This window comes from Saccostrea echinata, unplaced genomic scaffold (genome assembly GCF_033153115.1).
Source record: "Saccostrea echinata isolate AGI-Se365-2 ecotype Australia unplaced genomic scaffold, CSIRO_AGI_Sech_v1 ptg000064l, whole genome shotgun sequence".
Lineage (NCBI taxonomy): Eukaryota > Metazoa > Mollusca > Bivalvia > Ostreida > Ostreidae > Saccostrea > Saccostrea echinata.
The window spans coordinates 7,522,307-7,544,752 of NW_026889813.1; the positions used below are offsets into that span (position 1 = coordinate 7,522,307).

At 32.9% G+C, this 22,446-nt stretch overlaps 2 protein-coding genes across 2 annotated transcripts; both read right to left on the bottom strand.

Annotated features, from left to right (window-relative positions):
* Positions 1-4,536: 4,536 nt before the first annotated feature.
* Positions 4,537-19,131, bottom strand: LOC133175735 (coiled-coil domain-containing protein 13-like). Its single transcript, XM_061310842.1, has 17 exons — positions 18,924-19,131; positions 17,232-17,303; positions 16,968-17,064; positions 16,708-16,850; positions 16,330-16,401; positions 16,055-16,174; positions 15,295-15,399; positions 13,472-13,645; positions 13,301-13,377; positions 11,656-11,755; positions 11,150-11,356; positions 9,763-9,932; positions 9,345-9,512; positions 8,699-8,824; positions 5,640-5,770; positions 5,311-5,443; positions 4,537-4,951 (listed from the first exon to the last, which is right to left on the bottom strand). Exons 1-17 carry the CDS (start codon positions 19,104-19,106, stop codon positions 4,786-4,788), a joined length of 2,244 nt encoding a protein of 747 aa, XP_061166826.1. The 5' UTR covers positions 19,107-19,131; the 3' UTR covers positions 4,537-4,785.
* A 2,038-nt stretch (positions 19,132-21,169) lies between these two features.
* LOC133175623 (Golgi SNAP receptor complex member 2-like) lies at positions 21,170-22,157 on the bottom strand. Its single transcript, XM_061310738.1, has 2 exons — positions 21,801-22,157; positions 21,170-21,556 (listed from the first exon to the last, which is right to left on the bottom strand). The coding sequence occupies exons 1-2, from the start codon at positions 22,073-22,075 to the stop codon at positions 21,190-21,192; spliced, it is 642 nt and encodes a 213-aa protein (XP_061166722.1). The 5' UTR covers positions 22,076-22,157; the 3' UTR covers positions 21,170-21,189.
* Between the last annotated feature and the right edge of the window lie 289 nt (positions 22,158-22,446).

Sequence of the window (22,446 nt, forward strand, 5' to 3'; positions counted from 1 at the left end):
TTAGGACAGCTAAATAAAAGGGCGAATTTTTTTTTTGTTTGATGCGGGGGGGGGGGGGGGGTAAAAATATATTAACCTCAAAAATGTTTAAAAGATATAATCTCATCTCAACTGAAAAAAGTGATTAATAATCTTTCCTTGTCTGATGCCATTATTCCCTTTACCTAACTGAAATAAGAGTTTCTGAGTCAGTTTATTTTTTCCTTTTGTAGTGGTGATTGGGGGGGGGGGGGGGGGGAGTCAAACTTTGTTCATTTAAGATAAACATGAATAATCTGTCCCTGATTATTAAGGAAATCAAATATTCTGTTCATCACTGACTAGAAAATAATTAATCTGACTTAGCTGTCAAAAAAAAAAAATTACCTTTTCATAATTTTAAATTTATCTTTTGTAGAAACAAAGAGTGAAGAGCTAATGCATGGTGCTAAATATGGAAAGGTCTCTTGTGGTTTGGTTGTGCCAGAGACAAATGTACATTATTTCCATATTGGGTAATGTCCTTAAGAATGGAATTTTTTTTCAAATACAAGGGACATGACCTTTTCATACATTATCACTGTACAGAGATCAAAATATTTTTAAACATTGTTAGATACTCACTACATTATTCCATCTTCAGAAAAGTATTTAAATTATTTTCTCACATTTTTTAAAGAGACCAGTATGGTGAAGAGATTTTTTAAATTTTAATTTTGAATTTGGATATTATACAGGTCAGAAGTCTCGGTACACTTTGGGTGAGTGGCAGTTGGGAAGATGGATGACCTTCAGATAGTTTGAGATGAAGAGGTTCTTTTAAATGATTGAAAGTGATCATCATAGAATCAACTCCATTATGAAGATAAATTATGAGCAAGTCAGGTGAGGAAATGACTTCAATGTGTTATCACATTGTGTAAATGAATCTTCATTATTAAGATCTTTTACATTTTATTTTTATATTTGAACTTGTTTTTCTATTATTCTAAACTTCCAAAAATAAAATTAAAGTAGTTAAAATACACTACAAACATTTAAAGTGTCTTGGCAAGTTTTCAAGGTTATTGCAGAAGTGCTTTAATTTCAAAAGATAACTAATTAATCCAAACCTGGAAAAGAAATGGATGTTATTCTCTATAATTTCGAAGATTATGTTTATTATTAGCACTCCTTTTGTCCAACACCTGAGAGATCTGAGTACCCAGCCTACTGTTGAATTAATTGGTGACCAAGAAAAGATGACAGAGAGGGGAATCAAATGTGGATGCCATCGTGATCAAGAATATATACACTGACTAGAAAATATCTGAAAATATATAGATGAACATTCAAGCATTTATAATAATGAAAGTTATTCAGCAAGAGAGTTTTTGCACAAGTTTAATTTTCAGTAAAATTGTGTATATTGTGCACTGAGGAACTTGGTATGAAACTCATTATGATTATCCATTTCTTTAGGGGATGTATTCGGAGTATATTTAAATAATCATTATCTTCTAGAAAAGAGCACACAAAACTTTTCTATCTGTGCGAAGCATGACACGTATGCATACACTCCAGCATTTACCACAACCACAGTTACATATTTTCCAGGGCGTGTGAAGTCGAGCACATACATGAAAATGTGTGAAGCTGGACACATATGCAAACACACAAGCATCTATCACAACCAATTACATATTTTCCAGGGCATGTGAAGTCGAGCACATACATGAAAATGTGTGAAGCTGGACACATATGCAAACACACAAGCATCTATCACAACCAATTACATATTTTCCAAGGCGTGTGAAGTCGAGCACATACATGAAAATGTGTGAAGCTGGACACATATGCAAACACACAAGCATCTATCACAACCAATTACATATTTTCCAAGGCATGTGAAGTCGAGCACATACATGAAAATGTGTGAAGCTGGACACATATGCAAACACACAAGCATCTATCACAACCAATTACATATTTTTCAAGGCGTGTGAAGTCGAGCACATACATGAAAATGTGTGAAGCTGGACACATATGCAAACATACAACATCTTCCACAACACCAGTTACATATTTTCCAAGGCGTGTGAAGTCGAGCACATACATGAAAATGTGTGAAGCTGGACACATATGCAAACACTCAAGCATCTACCACAACCAGTTACATATTTTCCAAGGCGTGTGAAGATGAACATGTATGTAAACATAATCTCCTACCACAGACACAATACACGTAACATTTAGTAAAAAGTATAAAGTCAAGCTCAAACAGGCTCACTGCGTGAAGCTGGACACATGCATTTACTTATGCATCTTGCAGAACTACATCTGAACCTATATTCTAATAGGTGTTTAAGCAATTTTGTTTATTTTGTGAATATGTAAATTGCACCATTATGCTTACAAGATGTCAACATTATTAACCTGTACATAAATACTCATTAGATAGCCTTTAATAGTTTAAGTTGGAAATACTAGTACTTTGCCTGATTTATGTTGTGTAGTTTCTCGTCAGTGATCTTGAGTAATAACCGAGTATGGCATTTTTAGTTCCATATAAACTGCAAAGTTTTAACACATGTACATCCACCATAAAGGATAAATAATATTGTATTGTATTTTAACCTTTTTAATTTTATTCTTTGTCATTTTATTGCCTGTTCAAGTACAAGATGTAATCTTGTAATGTTTGTAACTGTTTTTGGTAGATATTTATGAAGCAGAAATTATAACAAAAAAGGTTTCAATGTATCTACACTAAAAGCAAAAAAAAAAGAGTTCTCCATCTATCAGATATCAGCAAATCAGATAAGTTAAAGGTTAAGTCATAGGGAATTTTAAAGTTAATTATATCTATATTCTGATATCTGATACCATTTTTACATTTTTGATTGCCCATCTACAGTATACAAAAATAGTATAAATTTTTATATTTTGTAGATGACAATCTCTAATACTAAACACAACTGGATTGATATAATGCTTGAAAATTTGTGTATTTTTAGTAAGATCGAGTTCAACAAAAATGGCCTGGGGGTATCACAATAGACACATCAGATACCTATTTATTTTAAAAGTCAAAAACCATTTGTTGAAATCTTAAGTAGAGTGTATTAAACAAAAAGCCTGTATTTAAATAAGGATTTAAATATATATATATATATATATATATATATATATATATTATATCAACTTTAATGCAGGATTAAAGGTGAAAGGTTAAATTTAATTACCTTTTCGTTTAAGTAAAGGTTACCATTTCAGCTTTACTCTTTGTAAAGTTAATACAAAGATGACCTTGCTTTTTGGAGCACCTTTAATGAGATTTACTTTGCAAGTAAAGTTTTGTAAAGGTGTTTTTTCAAGCAGTGATATAGTTACTTGGGAATGTACCTGCTCTACAAACTTAATTAACTCATCCAGAAAATGAGGGTCAGATCAAGCAACAAAGCAAATCTGGTAGAGTCCATCACTAGATGATCATCCATGCACTACTCCAAAAACTTTAACCTGGTCATTCATCTGGGAAATGTAAGTCAGATTCTGCATATCCAAAGGAAGTCTGGTAGGTATCTGCTCTAAAAACTTGAACTTGGTCTCTCAATTGGAAAATGTAGGTCAGATTCAGAATCCCAAGCAAGTCTAATACTGTCCATCCCTATATCCATCAAATGTAGGTCATATCCACCATCCGAAGTAGTGCACATCCTGAGATGCATCTTCCCTGCAAGTTTGCACTAGTAAGGTTATAGTTACTTTGGAATGTACATGCTCAAAAACTTTAGCCTGTTCACTCATCTGGAAAATGTAGGTCAGATCCATGACCTGGATTAAGCCTGGTAGTGAACTCCATAGATGCATCATCCATGAAAGTTTGGTCTCGGTGGGACTTACAGTTCCTTAGGAATGACTTGCTCCTAAAACTTTAACTGGGATGTCGAGGCTAACACCTCAGCTGGGGTATAGCATAAGCTCACCTCGACTTTGTGGTGGTGAGCTAGAAAGCCAACAAGTTAAGTAAAAGTCAACAAAATGAAAATAAAAAAGATGGATTTAATCCTAAAATGGATTGAATCTGACATGTTACAAAATTATTTCTCAGACAATGAGGAACCATGATACATGCATACTTCACATTTAGGACTCCTGTTGTTAAATTTAATAAACCTTACAATACATGTACAAGCATCTTCAGATACCCACGGTTGATCTCATCTTTTACTCTCCACCCATGGGTAAACTTGCAGAAATATCGTCATAAAATATGCTTAGCCTAATTTGTTGATTATAGACAACCAATCAGAAAATTGGAACTCTTCAATTTTGAAAATAATTTTATTAGTTTGCTATTTATGCTTAATATCTTGACGCTCGTTAAAAGGTGCAAATTTTGTTTCAAAACGATTAAGGACAAATCATACAGGTCACTTGCATCAAATGCCAGTAAGAAATTATATGGGAGTACCTTTCTCAAACTGCAAAATGCACTGTTGAGTGGATTTATTTGCAATCCGTGTGTTAACTACAGAAAAGTTTTTGTCATTGCCGAACGTACATATGTAACATAAACTTTAATTTGTTGATTTGCCATCACGACTCTGTGGTGCAGCCAATCAAATGACCTGTGCATATTAATTACATACGATAATTTTTTGGTGAATTTGCCCACAGGTGATGAGTAAAAGACGAGATCACCCATGTGTATCCGACGATGATGCACAAGTATACATTACTTTATTTACAACAACTTGAGCACAATGTCAAAACAGTCTTTAAATAATGTCAACAAATAAATAAAATTCCTAATTATTAAGATTATGTTCCTTGTGCATTTTGTTTGTACTGTCTCAGTGCCTGTAGAAACACTTGCTTCGTCTCTTCCATCATTTCTCCAAACATTCGGAGATCCTCTTCTTTTGCCTTAAGTGTACTTTGCAGGGCTGCTTTCAGAGCTTCATTTTCATCCCTCTGAATCTCTAGACTTAAAAAAAGAAAGAAATGAGACATTAGTTTTTTATTTCTTTTGTTTAAAGTTAATCAATCCTCTATTCATTCTTTAAAAATTTGGCTTTAAACTTATGTTTCAAAAAGAGATTTAATACATAATTAGAATACACACAAAGTCAGCAAATCTTGCGGGGCAAAATTCGACAAAAATCAAATTTTAACTTGACAATTTTATAAAGGAATAATGTTTTTTTTCCAGTGAGAGTTATTTCCCTTATCAAAGGGTCACTTAATGAATTTTTAAGTAAAACTCAAATAAACATGGAGTAATACAAGCTTAATGAAGATTCTTACTGTTTTAGATGAAAATAATGGAAAAAATGTCATAATTACTTTGTTTTTATTTCCTCATAATCTTCAAATTCATTCTCTTCATTTGTCAAACCTGCAGAAAAACTGGCTGACACTGACACATTTGTCATGCTGCTAGCCCTGTTTCCAAGCACCTTTTTCTTTCCAACTGCAGCTAAAAATCATTCTTTGTTTACTTTAAATTCATTTCCTTGCACTTAAAATGCACTTTAAATTTAAAATTATCTATTTATTTTAAGTCTCCCCATTTAACTCTCTGAGCATTTTATATAAGCATTTAAAAGTCAATCTATGTGTACAGGAAACTTAAAAGAAAATATCTTATCAATTTCCTAACATCTATTACTCACCACTTCCCCCTTTTGTTCCAGTCTGATCTATTTTACTTTTGCCAACCTGTTTTTCAAGTAGAGCATTCTTGCGTCTTTGTTGGACAAGTTCATTCTGACATTCTAAATATTTTTGGGAAGCCTCCTCATTCCTATAATCAAATAAATCTTTAAAGTTTCTCTTTGTGCTTTTGAAATACATAAGTGATTTGCATTCCAAGTTCAGTATCTGTGATGAATAAATGTAACTGAAAATATTTATTTTTTTCAAAAATAAAATACAGTCAAACCTCGTTATCTTGAACTCAATGGGACCGAGAAAAAAACTCTGAGATATCCAAGGGTTCAAGATATCATGGGTAAAATACTTAAGAAATATGTGGTTAGGACATCCCAATCACTTCGACATATCCATGGTGTTTGAGATATCCATTTTTGAGATACTGAAGTTCAACCACGGTGTAGTACCTAAACGGTTGCTATCAGAACAAAAAAGCGTTCATTGTTTCTATTCGTAAATTTTACGGCTGCTAGCTGAAATAAATATGTTGGAGGAACTTGTAACGAGAGGTAAAATTGTCAGAAAGTGACCCCAAATCGATTAAGTCTCAGAAAAATCCTTGTGCACGGAACAAGTAAGGGATTTCTTAAAATGATGCCAGATGTATTTTGTAGAACAACCTTCTAAAAATTTAAATATAGTAAATTTTCCGAAGTATGTACCCATTTGCAAGTCAATATACTCCAAGTTTCCATACTTCTTTTCATCATTTATAGGTTAGTTTGAGTTCATTTTGGTACGTAAAGATGCGTCAATCTATAATAATTTGTAGATATGATAATATTTTATTAAAAAGTGTATTTTGAAAGAGATTTTTGGACAAAACACGATCTTCTTAAGTTACGGTTACTATCAGAAATGTTGGTATGTAGGCACCGGCTATAAACTGAATATAATGCACCGGCTGCTATTTGAAATATAACTTGTTTTTCAATCAAGAAACAGAAAATTAAAAATTTTATGGCTGCACAGGCCTAAAAAATATATTTAAAACATCCAAAGAGCATATGGAACACAATGTCGACATGTACAATTGACATTTATGAACTTAACTCGAATTTGTTGTGTTCTGCCAAGTAGAGCTGAGCTTCGAAAAACATCACTATACAAAATCAAAAAGAAAGCTATACAAAGGAAATGTAAGTTTAAATTAAATGAAAGAACTTTACCATCAGTACCTCAAAAGCTTTGGAAATTTAAGCTTTTGAAAACTAATTTTTTTTTTTAATTTTTGTAGTCTATATGTACACTTAGTGAATTTTCAGTATAACCTTTGATGGTAGTGCTTTGGTACGCTGTAGCATCAGAAAATACAATTAACACGCATTATTCAAACCATCAGATCTTGAATGGAGAGGATGTCCGATTCCCCCTTTTGGGTGATTTTCTGGATTATTAAATTTATACAGATAGAAGAGACAATCAAACTCACCCCCGGGAGGCTCGAAAGAAGGAGGTTTTTCAGATGGAGAAGACTTCTACTTGTTTGCTTGTCAATTTTCTTATATTTACTTCTATTTCTCTCTCTGTCTCTTTTGAGTGGGCTTGGACCCCCCCCCCCCCCCCCCTTTTAAAAAAGGTGGAGATCCGAACATGAAAAAGGCTAATACATGTATTCTATCCAGTAAGTAATATATAATTATGTACATTTAAAGGAGAGAGCATTACAATTATTTACAGACATATGTAGTCTTTTTCGAAATAGAAAGGGGGGTGGGGTGGGCAATTGTGTGCAATTCCACTTTCATATTTTCAATACATGTACATATTTTTTGGACATTAGGAGTGTTTGGCATACTTTACTCGTACATCAAAAATTGAATTTACAAAAGTAGTTTATTGAACTGGATGTATGATATGGTAGCATATATAATAAGGTCTGTTATTCGAGCAAGCTGCTCACTTCGACGAAACTTGTAAGGACGGTTGCCTTGCTTATACATAGGATCCGATGCTGCTGATCTGGCCTTCAATTTTTGAAAAGTGTTTGGAATAAGTCCATTCTAAAGAAACTATATTACCACAACTCATTGGATAAAAATTTATATCCTAACCCCCCCCCCCCCCCCCCCAAAAAAAAAAAAAAAACCATGAGATATCCTTTATTTGTGAATCTAGCATAATTACCCAGGTGAAATCTAATAAATTCAATAGAAGGTGCACATATTTTAAAAAATACATGTAACAATTTTATTGTGTGCAGGATACTTAGTAAATGTACAGGGTATTTCAAACACTACTATTATTATTAGTCATATCATACATATAGAAATAAAACAATTTATCGTTATAGGATCGAAATCAAGGTAATATAAACAAGTCAGTTATTAAAAAGAATCTAGAATGAACATTTCAAATATAGTTTCTAAACTATTGCATAATAGATGTAAATTAAGGATGTGTATTAAAGAAAAATTGAAAACTTAAGACATTTCCATTAGAAACCGGTGTTGTTGTCTAATAGTAGCCGTAACATAAGTTTCTCCACATAAAAACGTTTTTGTTTTTAAGAAACCTATTAAAATGGGTAATTCTATGAAATAATCAATACGTTTTACAAAAATACACCGATCTGTCGATTCATTTTTATCAAATATCTAAACATTTTGACGCTAATTGAATATATTTCTTATGTGCATGTAAGTGTGTCCGAGACTTTCGACAGTTTTCGTTCTATACATCAACAATCCTTTTTTCATAAAAAAAATTAGAGATACATATTAGTTTTAAAAGGTATGTTACGTTCCGTAAGGGTGCAAAAAATAAGCAGCTAAACTTTGATAATTGAATTATTGACCATTTCATTGAGCCAGCGAAGAAAAATACTTACCATTTCGTCCATTTTTTTCCATTAGCAACCGTACAATTTTCAGATAGCAGTAATGTACGCGCATTTTTTCTGATAGCAACCGTTTAGGTACTACAGCGTGTCAACTATACTTTTGAAACATTATCCACAGAACTATCGGATTAATAAAAGTTACCTTCTCTGTTCTCTGTAATAAGATGGATAACCTACCTCTTTTCCAACACCTTGACTAGTTCCGATAGTTTATCTCTTTCCACCTGAGCCACCTGATATATAGTCTTGTATTCCTGACATTGGGCCTGGAGTTCAGCCATGGCTTGTTTATCAGTATTACTCCTGGTGAAAATAAAAGGTAATCATCAAATCTGTCAAAGCTTATGTACTTATCGAAACTTCAAATCCGCCACTCAATTGAGTTGCAATGCTACTGTATACAGAGTTATTTCTGCCCCATGTTATTTTTGCCCTTTTACACTTGCAAACAATTTTGCCTCATTTTAAATTCACCCAGACACAGCTGATGTACTAGTAAGTGATAATGATGCTTCCTTTGAATTTGCCCCATTTTAAATTCACCCATTTGAGACAAGGGTGGAAATGAAATGGAGGCAAAAATTTCTCGGTATACAGCTTATGAAAATATACACAGGTTTCTTTTGGTAATGCTTGGTCATTGAACACAACTGACCATAAACATCAAAAATGCTTATAAATGTATTAGTAATATTCTAAAAAGCCAAGAACTAGGAATATATCTACAAGACATAATGTTGATACACATATCACTAAAAGTTTTGATAAGTATATGTATGTAACAGAAATACTGTTTTAAACCAATACTATGTCTGTTTCTTACATGTGAAATGAGGGTGTCCGTACAGCTCCTTTCCTAGAGGCACTCCTGGTAACCTCTGCTGTATTGTTGTCCATTTTTCTGGATGGTGGACGTGCCGTGTCTACTGTACTTGTGACAGAGGGACACCGGTCCAGTGCACTGTTTATGACTGGAGGTTTATCACTCATTCTGCGAACAGCATTTTCATAATACATATCAAGCTTGGTTGTTTCTGATGATGTCATTGTTACACAAGAGAAAAAACAGCTAAGTATGCAAGTTATAAGCAGATTCAAAAAATGTTTTCAAATCAACGCATATAACTTAGTGAATTTAATTCTTCTGATTTGCCTCCAAATCATGTCAATAAAATATCAAATAATGATATATACCACATTGAATGATAAGTAATTTTAAATTAAAAATCCTGATTGTCTACCTGGAACTTGATGGTGTGTGTGGATCTAACTGGAAGTCCAGCTGGATGTCCCCATTTTCAGCTGTTGCAGGTCTGGAATCCCTCTGGGTCACCTGAGCTGAGGAGGGTGGTCTTTGTCCTGCTGGCTGGAAAAGCATATTTGCCGACTCCATCTGAGCTCTCTGTAGATGCTGCAAAGAATCAATCCAGAAATCAACATGTGACACAAAACTAAAAGCCAACTTAAGAGGCCCCAAGGTCATTATGCTCACCTGGGTCATATTTTTTTTATCTGACAGAAAATGTGCACAATGAAACTCTTTATTACTTTACGATTATTAACCTACATCATTGCTAGCAAATTTACAAAACCTTGTTGTTACTATAACTCTTACCTCAAGGCCACAATTGAGGAAATCTGAATTTACAAACCACACTAAATGGGGATCAGTCTTGCATATTTGAATATAATTAGTTGTGCTTATTACTAAAATCCTTTTTTTTTACATACTACTTTGACTAATTGTGGTTGAAATGCTTTTTTTATTGTACACATCCCTAGACTCTGGTTCATGAATAACAAACTTAAAAGTGTACACATAAGGAAGCCTTCATATGAATTTTGTCTCAGTGGTTCTTCAGAAGAGAATTTTTAAATTAACCTACCCTGTTGTGCCATTTATTTATATGAATACTAAATACATTTGTATTTATATTCCAAATATAACAGGAAGAGAGAAAATGCAATATGCATCAGACCAGGAATCAAATCAGAGCCCCATGAACACTTAATACAGGTGCTCTACCAACTGAGCTATCTGACCACTGTTGATGGAACCTGTTTGACCACCACATTCCACCCTCCATAATTTATTTACCCCCAAAGAAATTAACCCAGATTCTTCTGCCCTTGCCAGGACTTTCACTTGAAAGTCTAGGGGTGGTCAATATATGGCACCAAATTTAACAGGAAAGGATAAAGTCCTCCATCTAAACAAATTTGTATCTCATTCACCAACAGATGCTTCAGTTGTGCCAAGTTTTGTTGAAAATTGCCAAGTGGTTATTGAGAAGTTGAAAAATTAATAGACAGAGCTTCATAGGCTCTGGTGAATTAAAAACATATTCATGAAGTTGAACTTCAGAATCTCATCACAGATATCTTGAATACCATGGATATATATGGAAGTCCCAAGCAATTTTTATTTAAGTACTTTACCCTTGGATCATCTCAAAGTTTTTTCTTGGTCTTGTCAAGCTGGAGATAGTGAGGTTCAACTGTACTTGGATAAAGTATTTTCAATGTAATGTTTAAACTGGTTTTTAAAAAAGTCATGAAGCATTTTAAAATACTTTTTCCTATTAATCTAGTATCATACTCTGTTGTTTCTCCGACCTTATAACTTACATTGAGCTTAAGTTGCTGAATCTCATCTTCTAGCCTGTGAACCTTGGCCTCCTTTTCAGCTACAATGGCCTTGAGTTGTTCCACCACATTACTGTCCTGTTGGGTTTTCATGGACATTTGTTTAATTTCGTTTTGTGACTTCTGTGATGTTTCTTTTTGCTGATTGGCGGTCTGCTCTAACAATTGCTGTAGATGGCTCTGTTGTTTCTGTGGTAATTTGATATTTTTAAGTGATTTCTAAGGATATATTAATTGTACAGTGAGTGCATTCTAATCCGTTTTTTAATACTTATGTGATTTTTAAGGATGTGCACTACATGTACATTTATTGCACAATAAGTGCATTCTATTCAGTTTTTTTTTTTTAAATAAAGAAACATATCAGTAGCTTGAATTTATACAAATACTTGAATAAAACATGATTTCCTAATTGTGTCCTTGTACAAGGCAAAATGTTTGAAAGATATTAAATCAAAGCATTTGTGAGTAAACAGCAATTTCACTACCATCAAAGCCTGAATAAGTTCATCATCATGGTGTCCTTTATCCAACAATGTCTTCATCTGCTCTTTAATGCCCTTGTTTTGATTTGCTAGCACACTATTTCTGTAAGCAACACATTCAAACAGAGCTCAAATCAGACAAACTGATGATCATGCAATCAAACAGTAAAATCATTGTCAACTACTAAATATTATTGTTAATGACTACAGAATTGAACACGGAAAGTGCAAGCATACATGTATTAAATTTAAAATCTGATCAAACATGAACAACACTGAAGATCAAACTATTCAGGGTAATGGACATTTGTGGTAAAGACGTCAACCTGAACGATGATAAACTACAGGTATACAGATTATAACAGTGTGAAACCACCGTTGTCTAAATTCAGTCAAGTTACTGTAAAGGTATTTCATTTGGCTGGGTATTCTTTTGAGAGCCTTCGCTGGAAAGCAGCTTTTATATCTTGCACATTCGGAAATCGATGCCAGCTTGCTGAAAAATCAATATCTGCCAAATACAGTCAAACCTCACTATCTTGAACTGAATGGGACCAAAAAAATACTTCAAGATAACCGAGGATTCGAGATATCCAAGGTAAAATACTTAAGAAATAAGTACTTGGGACTTCAAAGTCACTTCGACATATCCATGATATTCGCGATATTGTTTTTGAGACACTGAAGTTCAACTGTATTGTACATGCTAAATATATAATACATTTACAGTATGCTTTTTAGACTAATGTTAATGTTCATGCAAGAAAAATGGTTTTATGTATATTGAAAACAAATTTAAGCCTCCATGCTTTTAAAGTAACTGACAAGTTGATGTTATCAAAGTTCTATTTACCACAAATGTCCAATACAAAACACTCTGATTTATCAACAATAGAGTTGGATTGGAGACACTAAATTGCAACAAATATCTTTTTTAAAGTAATGCTGACATTATAGTCTACTTATGTATACATCAACTCTGAAATGCACTGTGAAGCATTACAACATAAGCAATCATTATATCATTACAAATAGCCATCTGTTAGTGACAGAGATAAATCTACTCCTATACCATTAAAGCTTCTATCAATTCATCATCATGGGTCCCTTTGTCAAGTAATACCCTCAAGTGACCCTTCAATGCAAGGACTTCACTTGACAAAATACGGTTCCTGAAAATTTGAAATGAAGTATCCTCATTGTCATTTGCATGTTCACTCATCTGTTTTTTTTTTCCTTGTTTGTTATTTTTTCCACTCCACAATCAATAAAGTAAGCAAGTTTTAAAAATATCTACCGTTACTCTGAAATAAATGTAACAAAAGATGTTTGTGAAACACTTATGCCCCCCCCCCCCCCACAATTATTGGAATTTTTCTAAGTCCAAGGGGCATAACTCTGTCAAAAATTGCTCGATCATACCCAAAACAGAATTGACCTAGATATTTTGATGAAAAATCTGTATACCAAATTTCATTTCAGTATGTGCAACTTCTGTGAAAAAAATGAATGGAAACTGTTGGTGGATCGACAGAAGGACCGACCGACCGAAGCAAAGCAATATGCCCTCCCTTCTTCTTCGAAGGGGGAAAAAAAAATTATTCCAAAAAGGGATCGATACTGAAATTTTAGTTTCCATTGTATCTACCTAGTTCTGGCTGCATCAAACTTCTTCTTTAATGCTGCATGTTCTTCTTCTAATGCCTTGAACTCGTTGGCAGCTTTCTACAAAAGTTAATGCCAAAGTTGCAAAAAATTTTTCTTTGATTATTAGTATTTTTAAAGACTTTAGAGTAATTAAGTCTTGGTTTTCTCTTACTTCCTGAGATTCCTTCCTCTCTTTCTCAATCTTTCTCAGCTGTTCTCTGTGCTTCTCTATGGCCGTTCTCTGTCGAGCAGAACTGTTTCCAGTCCCCAGCATCTCAGCCTCCAGATCATACTCTTTCTCTTTCTGTGGCTTTTTTGTAGAAATCTCTGCCTTTAGCTCATCCACCTACACCATCAGAAAGAAAAACCATGATTTTCAAGTATTTATAGAAAGACTAGACCTTATAGCTTGTTCTCTGTACTCATCCTTTTTAAAAATAGAAATTAAAAATGGACAATTGAATCAAGAGGCTTATGGTCCACAATGCTCACCTGAGTTACCCTAGCCCTGCTGTTCATCATCAGGTTGTTAAAAGAATTTTTTCCCTCTATAATCCATTGAAAAATTTTGACTCCAAAATATGGCCCCATTCTAGCCTCAATGGGCCAGGGCTTGACCAAACTTGAATGCACAATACACAGGGATTTTAAATATCTAATGAAACTAACATGCAGTTCTGGACAAGATGTTTTTTCCCAAGTTTCCCCCCTCTATATACATGTTCTTGTATTATGTAAAATTTGATCCCCAATTTTAACCCACCCCAACCCCAGTGTCCATAATTTAGATAAACCTCAATCAACATGATATAGGGATGTTTACTATATGATTTTGTATCATCCTGCTTCTCTCAAAATTAAAAAAAACTAGAAATATGTCCATAGGACATGATTGCCCCGCCAAGGGTATATTAGTAATGCAACATGAAATTTTGTATTAGTGTATGAAATTTGATGAGAATATCTTGAATATTTTTATTTAAAATTGAAATTGAAATATAAGAAGTTGGATATAGATGATAAATTCTCGCCAAATTATGTATAAGTGCATAAACTTACATAAATATATCTTAAATGGTTTCTTTAAAATTAAGCAAAATGTAAATCTAAGAAAAGTGAGGTCAAGGTCACAGGAAAGGTCAAGGTAAAAAAATATTGATGCAGTTGAATAGCTTAAATCAGTATGTATCAGTATATGAAGTTTGATAAAAATATCTTGAATGATTTCATTAAAACTGAGCTAAAGACTAACTTAAGAAAAGTGAGGTCAAGGTCGAAGGAATGGTCAAGGTCAAAAAATGTTGATGCAGTTGAATAGCTTACATCAATATGTATCAACATATGAAGTTTGATTACACTACCTTGAATGGTATCTTTAAAACTGAGCCAAACACCAATTTAAGAAAAGTGAGGTCAAGGTCAAATGAAAGGTCAATGTCAAAAAATGTTGATGCAGTTGCATAGCTCTCATCAATATCTATCAGCATATGAAGTTTGATAAAAATATCTTGGATAGTTTCTTTGAAACTGAGCTTTGAACAGAGCTAAATGCAAAGTGTGACGGAAAGACAGACGGAAGGACAGAAGACGGACATGACAAACACTATATGCCCCGGCGGAGCATAAAAAACCAAACCAAAATACACTGATGCCCCCATATGGCAGCTCATGTCCAACATTAAAGCCTTTCAAAAGTCTGAACTAAACTCCAAGGTTTAGTTCATCCAAAGATACTTTGTACCAAGATTGGTTGAAAATTGATTGATTCTGGAGAAGAACATTAAAATGTGAAAAGTTAATGACGCTGCTGAAAGACAACGGATGAATTTTGATCAAAATAGCCCAATCCAGTCTTCGGTTCAGGTGAGCTAAAAACATTCCTACAGTTAAACTTATGTTGCTTTAAATTAAGGATATTTTTGGAAAATTTTTGATTAAATAAGAGAGAGAGAGAGAGACAGAGAAATCTACAAAACTTATTCAATCTATGCTTGCCTTCTTTTGTAGCATCATAATTTGTTGAGCCCTTCCTTTCCAGTTGCTCTGGCTGTTCAGTAGTGACTGAATGTTAACATTGTCTCCCAGCTCCTGACTTAGCACCTATAAGACACAATACCTCTTAAAAACAGCCATCTACTTCAGAAATCTCAGATCAAATGACCCTAATCATAGAAACTCATTGAAAGTACAGTCAAACCTTGCTATCTCAAACTCCACAGGGCCAAGAATAAACTTCAAGATTCCAAGAATTCAAGATACATGTACTAAGGTTTAAAAACATAAAGAACAAGTGGTTGGGACTTCCAACTTAGTTCAACATATCCAAGGTATATGAGATAGCATTGTTTAATAGAGATACCAAAGTACAACTGCAGCTGTTTCTGTGTGTCATTTTTATTCTATTTGATAACAAAAGAATACTTTTTCTTTAAACTGGTTCATCTCAATTCATATACACATACTTTTACAGTAAGAAATATATTGAATTCCAATCAATATTACAATTTACAATGTCTCTGTACCAGTATTTATAATAAATGTCATTTTAAAAAGTATTGTAATGTATCATAAACTGCATTAGTCACTTGTAACATGCCTTATATCATTTACATAAGAATTACATTTGCGCTTTTTTTTATTGTTCATTTAATCAAAAATAAAGTTAGTTGACTTGCTTTGCTTCATGCAAACTCTTCACTTCTCTTTTTGAATGCAACTTTACATCCGATTTTTTTCACATAAAGTGATTTAATACCTTATGAACCATTTTGAGTTCCTGTTTTAGTACGGAGGTCTGGTTTCTGAATTCAGCCATTTTGTTTTCAGCATATTTTAATTTGTCTTGTAAAGCCTTCATATCTACAGAATCATCTGGCTACAAGTAAAAATAAACAATAAACCTTCATAAAACATGCTATTGTAATTTAATATCATGTTACCTGAGAGCAGAAGCTGCCTTTATGAAAGTGCTACAACATGATTTATATGACAAATGAAATTAAAAGGATGACAGCTATAAAGTATTAATACCTTATCATCTAATGTGGACCGGCTGATCGCTGAACTTATCATTGACCTAGTATCTTCAGGTATTTTATTCAGCTATAAAAATAAAAAAAAGTCCCTTTAATATTTAATCTAAATGACCTTACACTGCATGGGTATACTAACAGTTCCGTGGATAAATAAATCTGAGTTTCATTTGTCTATACTATACCAGTATAAAGAGTAATGTAATTGAAATTCCATATTCAGGTAGATTCAGAAAAAATTTCCTTTTCTGCACACATATGAGACATTAGACCATATAATAGCTAAATCTGGATCACCTCATGAAAATCAGCATCATCAAAATGCATGCACACACAAGACTACATCATCCACGTAATACAAAATTAAAACTTCTACCTGAGTCTGTAGATCCATGCATTTTTTGCCATATTGCCTAGACTTAGTTCTCTCTGATTCTAATTCAGCATTCAGATCTCGGACCTTTTTGGATAATTCCACAATTTTTGTGGCAGCTGTTTCATTAGTAACAGCTCCTGAAACTAAAAGTTGCAAAAATATCAGTATGTAATTGACTTACAATTAAATCTTATAATCATTATCTTTGAATTAAACATAATGCTTAATGTTAATGAATATCTTAAAATGTAAGCATGTACCTCTTGCTTGGTCTTCTCGCTTCTTTTTAATTTGACGAACTTCAAAATCTTTCTCACTGAGGAGCTTGTAAACCCTTGCATTCTCATCTTTCAGTTCCTATTGCAAAAAATGATATATTTTAAGAGTTTTAGTCAACATCCTTCAAAACTTAAAAAAATTTCAGTCTTAAAACTCCCCAATTTTTCCCATAACAAAATTAAAGGTATAACTGTACAGTTTATATAAAACTGAAATGACTTACAGAGATATCAGTATATACTTACTCTAATTTGGTCATTAAGGTGGTCCACAAGCTCTTCTGAGACAAAACTAGATTTGGCAGTGGCATCAGCTAACTGCAAAATGTAAAATATTCATTCAAATATTTCATAATAATGACCATTATGATGGCCATAGGAAGTGGAACCAGAGAGGGGTTGATAAAAAATGATTTTCTGGGAGAAGGGGAACAATTTTGCTAATGTACAAGATAGAAAATAGAGCTATAGCAGTTTCGCCTCCTCAACACTAACATCTGATGGCTAACTTTTCTTCTTTTCTTTTCTTACTTTTTTTTTTCTTGTCAAGGAATTTCTTTTCAACTGTTCCCCCAACTGAAATTGCTTCCTACTAGGAGTGAAATGATTTCATGATTGTGTAAACGGTGACGTTTCGATTAATTGCTGTGAACATTAACTTTTCATAAATGTGTTCACGAAGGTTACTTGTATGAATGAAGTTGAATTAATTTTTTGTGAAAATCCTGTTGAATTCCCCCATATTTATCCAGGAGAAATTAACTCACTTTCCAATAAACAATGTGTTGTGGTTTTAATTGCTAATTGTTAATTTAAAATACAAGGCACACAACTTTAAAAATTTAATACAAGTACTGCCTAAAATATTTTAATTCCAATTCCTAAGCTGATAATTATTATAAATTATGAATATTTCATTTGATAACTTTTAAAATGACTGATACTCTTCTTTACTTTTCATTATAAGGACATAATTATAATTTATTGTGTGTCAAGGTTGAGTTGAACTTGTAACTGGTGATTTGACAATGCCCTAGATGTTGCAGTATGCTGTCAATGGAGTCATTGAAAATAGTTTTGTTTTGTTTTGTTTTTTTTTTTGTTCACAAAGAGAAACAAAATGATGGTGTAAATAACAACTTGTACACACCCAAAATATGTTAACTTCATTAACTAGATCTATTACTATTTTATGAGTTCAAGTCCTAAAATTCAGACTGTTTTGTTTATTGCTGTTCATTTAAATATTTATAAGATAAAATAAAGGCACCCCTACTTCCTCTAGTCATGTGTAAGCAGCTGCTACATGTATCATTAGATTTTTATTTTAAAAAATAATAATAAATATAAATAATAAGTTTAATGCTGAGATAAAAGTTATGAATTTGAAATAATAATAATAATTTTAAAAAAATTGGTTATATGGATCCCAATATGAACATTATTAATTATAATATGCTTGGACAAGTTTTTACTTTTATTATGGTTTTTGTGACTGATAGATGATATACATAGTAAGTCTGTGCTGTTCAAGTCATTCTACTACTCACTAGAACTAAAGTTTACAAGATTGTTCATCATGCCAAATTATTATTTGTTTATTAATATATGAGTAGTTGGATACATATGTCTCTATATGCTATTTGAATGATCAAGCGCTATGATAAATTGCACTGATAATAGCTGGATACACATGTCATTTTATTTCGTTTGAATGAATGCTGTAATAAATGTTACTGAAAATAAATAAACAAATCAAGCATCATTCTTATACAAAGTCTTTTGTTAACATTAAAGTATAATTAATTTATATTCAGACAACCAGAGTGAGGGAGAATATAATGGCCCTGCATTTTGTAGGATGAGATTTCTATTAAATGAATTTATTGCAAAGTACAATTATTTCTTACAGAGTTTATAGACTTATCATCTGTATACCTTAAGGTCTAAGTTATCTTCTACCCCAAATGCTACCGATGAGCTTGTTCTACTAGTGAGGCTTGATTTCTCCTTCTCTTTCTTTTCTTTTCTTTGTTTACGTCTTAACAGTTTTTGTTGTTGCTGTTCTTGCAGCAGTAAAAATTGTTGCTTTAGTGTCTCACTTGCTGTTTCTGTGGCCATGATCCAGTGAATGTATTTAATTTATTCGGTTCTGTAATTAAATTTACATAACACAAATATCTATATATATAGCGAGAAAATTCGGATAAAAATTCATGTATATATTGGCTATTTATTTGAATTTTGTATCAAATAAAATAATTGAACAAGAAAATATTTGAACTAATTATGATATACTTACCTCGTGATTTTCCCCAAACCTTTTGAATGTTAATTTTTTATAGATAAACGCGAAAAAGAGCATCATTCAGGTGTCTCCATTCGCGTAGGTAGCAACAAAACGGAAGTCGATGAATGGCATTTTTAGAATCGCACCGACTTTATCGGCGCGCTCTGAGTGGTTGATTTTTTTGTTATGAAAATGCGGGAAATTTAAATCTTGTAAAGGGGAAATACTCTGAGTGACAGAAGAAAATCTCTGTATTTTACATCGTAATTCATACTTATATAGGATTACAAAATATTTAATGATTTATGTTTTATACAGGCACGTGACACATGGATGATGTAGGCCTAATACCCCAAACACATCTATAATATTATGATTTTTGTTAAGCACCTAAAACATGAATTCCTGACATATTATGCCTATGTTACATTTTGATATCTATAGCTGATATCATTTCCCATTTTGTTAAATTCTAAAGAATATAAATTTTATATACCTTGACAAATGACATTAAACCTTTCGACTACAAACAAAAGGTGTCAACTGCTTATACTTTCTGTTCACATCTTATATCAACTTATGAAGGCCCCCATTTGATTTGTGCTTCTCCATGAGAGAAGCTGTAAAAAATTAATGAAGTTTGTCAGGGGTCCCAAAACCATGAGTGGACTCACTGTGAGGATGACTACTTATACCCCCACCCTAGGCCTGATCCCTGGACACAGGGACAAATTTCACAATGTTGGTAAACTGATAACTGTTCATTACAATCATTTATGCAATTAGCCAGTTGACTAAGAGTATACAAAAAGTTATGTGTGAATGTAAAGCATTTTTAATACATAACAAACTAGGCCCCACCCTGGGACCTCAAACCTACTGGCAAATAAGTTGTTATATTACAGGGATTTCTACAGTCCGCATTTCGAAAAATTCTATGATTGTTATAACAACCTTATTTGCATATACAACCAATCAATGGGTTGCATTTTAATTGACTGACACGTTTCATACCATAATTATAAGGCCAGTTGTGACAAGTAGCTGTTCAGTCATTTGATCTACAGGGGATGCTTACTCCTCCTAGCTAGAGGCACCTGAACCCACTTCTGAAGTATCAAGGTGTCTGTGTTTTATGCCCTGTTCACAAATTTCTTTTATTTAAAAGATTTTTGATATCAAACACTGTTTGTTATATTCACCTTTTTTATTTTAATTATCTCCCCTTGAAAGGGTGTGACCAGTCATTTCAATAAACTCAAAAGCCCACCAATGAGGTTTTGTGCAAGATTTGTTTGAAACTGGCACAATGGTTCTAGAGAAAATGTCAAAAATATGAAAAGCTTAGACAACAAATGACAGGTGAGCTTAAATCCTAGTGATATTGATTCAGAGGATTATCAAACAATATTTTTTCTTTAATTTTCATTTATTGATGAATCTCCTTTAAGTACAAGTATTTGTTGTTTGAAAATTTGTCTTCTTCATGAATTTATGCATATGTTTGTAAATAATGTCAATTCTCCCATCATCATATTCTGACATTCAATGTAATCTTTTTTAGCATAATATAAATTGTTAATTTTCAACATGTAATGCAAAAGACAAATATCAATTTCACTAGTGTAATAGATGGGTTTTATTGCCCATTCCTAAAGTAGTTACAAAGCAGTGAAATTTAACACAGAATAATAAATTAATTTGCTTTTAAAGCTTAGGGAAAATGAGATCATTTTAAGCACATTAGAAGCTTTTGAACTTTGGCCAAGTATGTGATAAAACTTCCTTTATCACAAAATTCATGTAGACTTCACATAATTATAAAAATAATTTTAAAATGCACATCACCAGTGTCAATAAAATCAATATATCATTTAAACACAAAATACAACAATAAGAAATTAACCATTTTAATCATGAAAAATATTTCCAAATGAGAAACATAATAATCAAAGTCAAAATCATTCCACCATATAATATGAATTTATCCTGGTATGTTCTCCTCTCAATAAGTCTCATGACTGTATTCGATAGTCCGAGTGTGTTGGCTAAATCCAGAATTTTTCTTTGTGCCCCTTTCAGTGTTAAGCGTTGAGACCTCAAGTTTTCAAGAACTCCATGGCCTGATGAAATCATGTTGTCCACTTCCCTGTTTGAAAACGCTAGTCTGTCATGATGCTGAACAGCATGGTCTATTTCAATTGAGGTGTCTTGATCATTAGCCGTAAAGGTCCTTGACATCAACTCCTCTCTATCTAGTTCTTGTTGCTCCAACATATGCCTTGTAAAAAAGGATAAAGTTTGATAGGAACAAATGGCAATAAATCCATTCCAAGGTTTGAAATATTGCATATTATTGCAATGGATTATACAATGTGTGCTCGTCCCAAAATACGGTTAGTCAATAGATAAATATTGATTCTGACTAAGTTCAAATAATTACTTGCAATTTATCTATAAAAACAGTAATTACACCTTCTGTTGTGTAAATTAAGAAATGAAACTAACAGAAACAGGAGTTTTACCTTTTCTGTTGTAGTTGCCGAAGTCCAGACTGGATGTGTTGACAGTCATACTTCAGCTGGTCGGCTCTCAGTTTGGCATTGGCTCTCCTTGTGGGAGGTTCTTTGTTGACTAGAATGGTAAGTCGCTCACAGTTACTAACAATGATGTCAATTTTTGCTTGAATTTCATTCTCAAAAAGATGAACCCCATCTTTATCTGTAAACCTGGCCAATTTCCCAAGATCACTTTGTACCTCCTGAATAAGTTTGTTTGTGTTGGTATATAAGGACTCCATTGAAGAAACGCCTTTGAATATACCAAATCTACGTATTAAAAAGAAACTCAAGTGTTCATCAACGAAAATATTGCTCTAAAATAGCAAAAACCTACGTGTCATACCAAGACAGCTGTCAGTACAAAAGCCACTTCCGCTCTGACAGATGTGTGATATTTCGTACATGAACTGGTTCGTGTAAGATCCACAATATGCTCTTTTTAAAATATTGTATAATCATGATAATATAAAAGTTATAAAAATTAAACCTTAATATGAAGTATAAAATATTTCTTCAGTTATTGTTTTTTTTAATAAACATAGGCCTACTAGTCACAATTTATTCACCGCGCATCTACAATGTTTACATTGGACTTCCTTGTTTACAATGC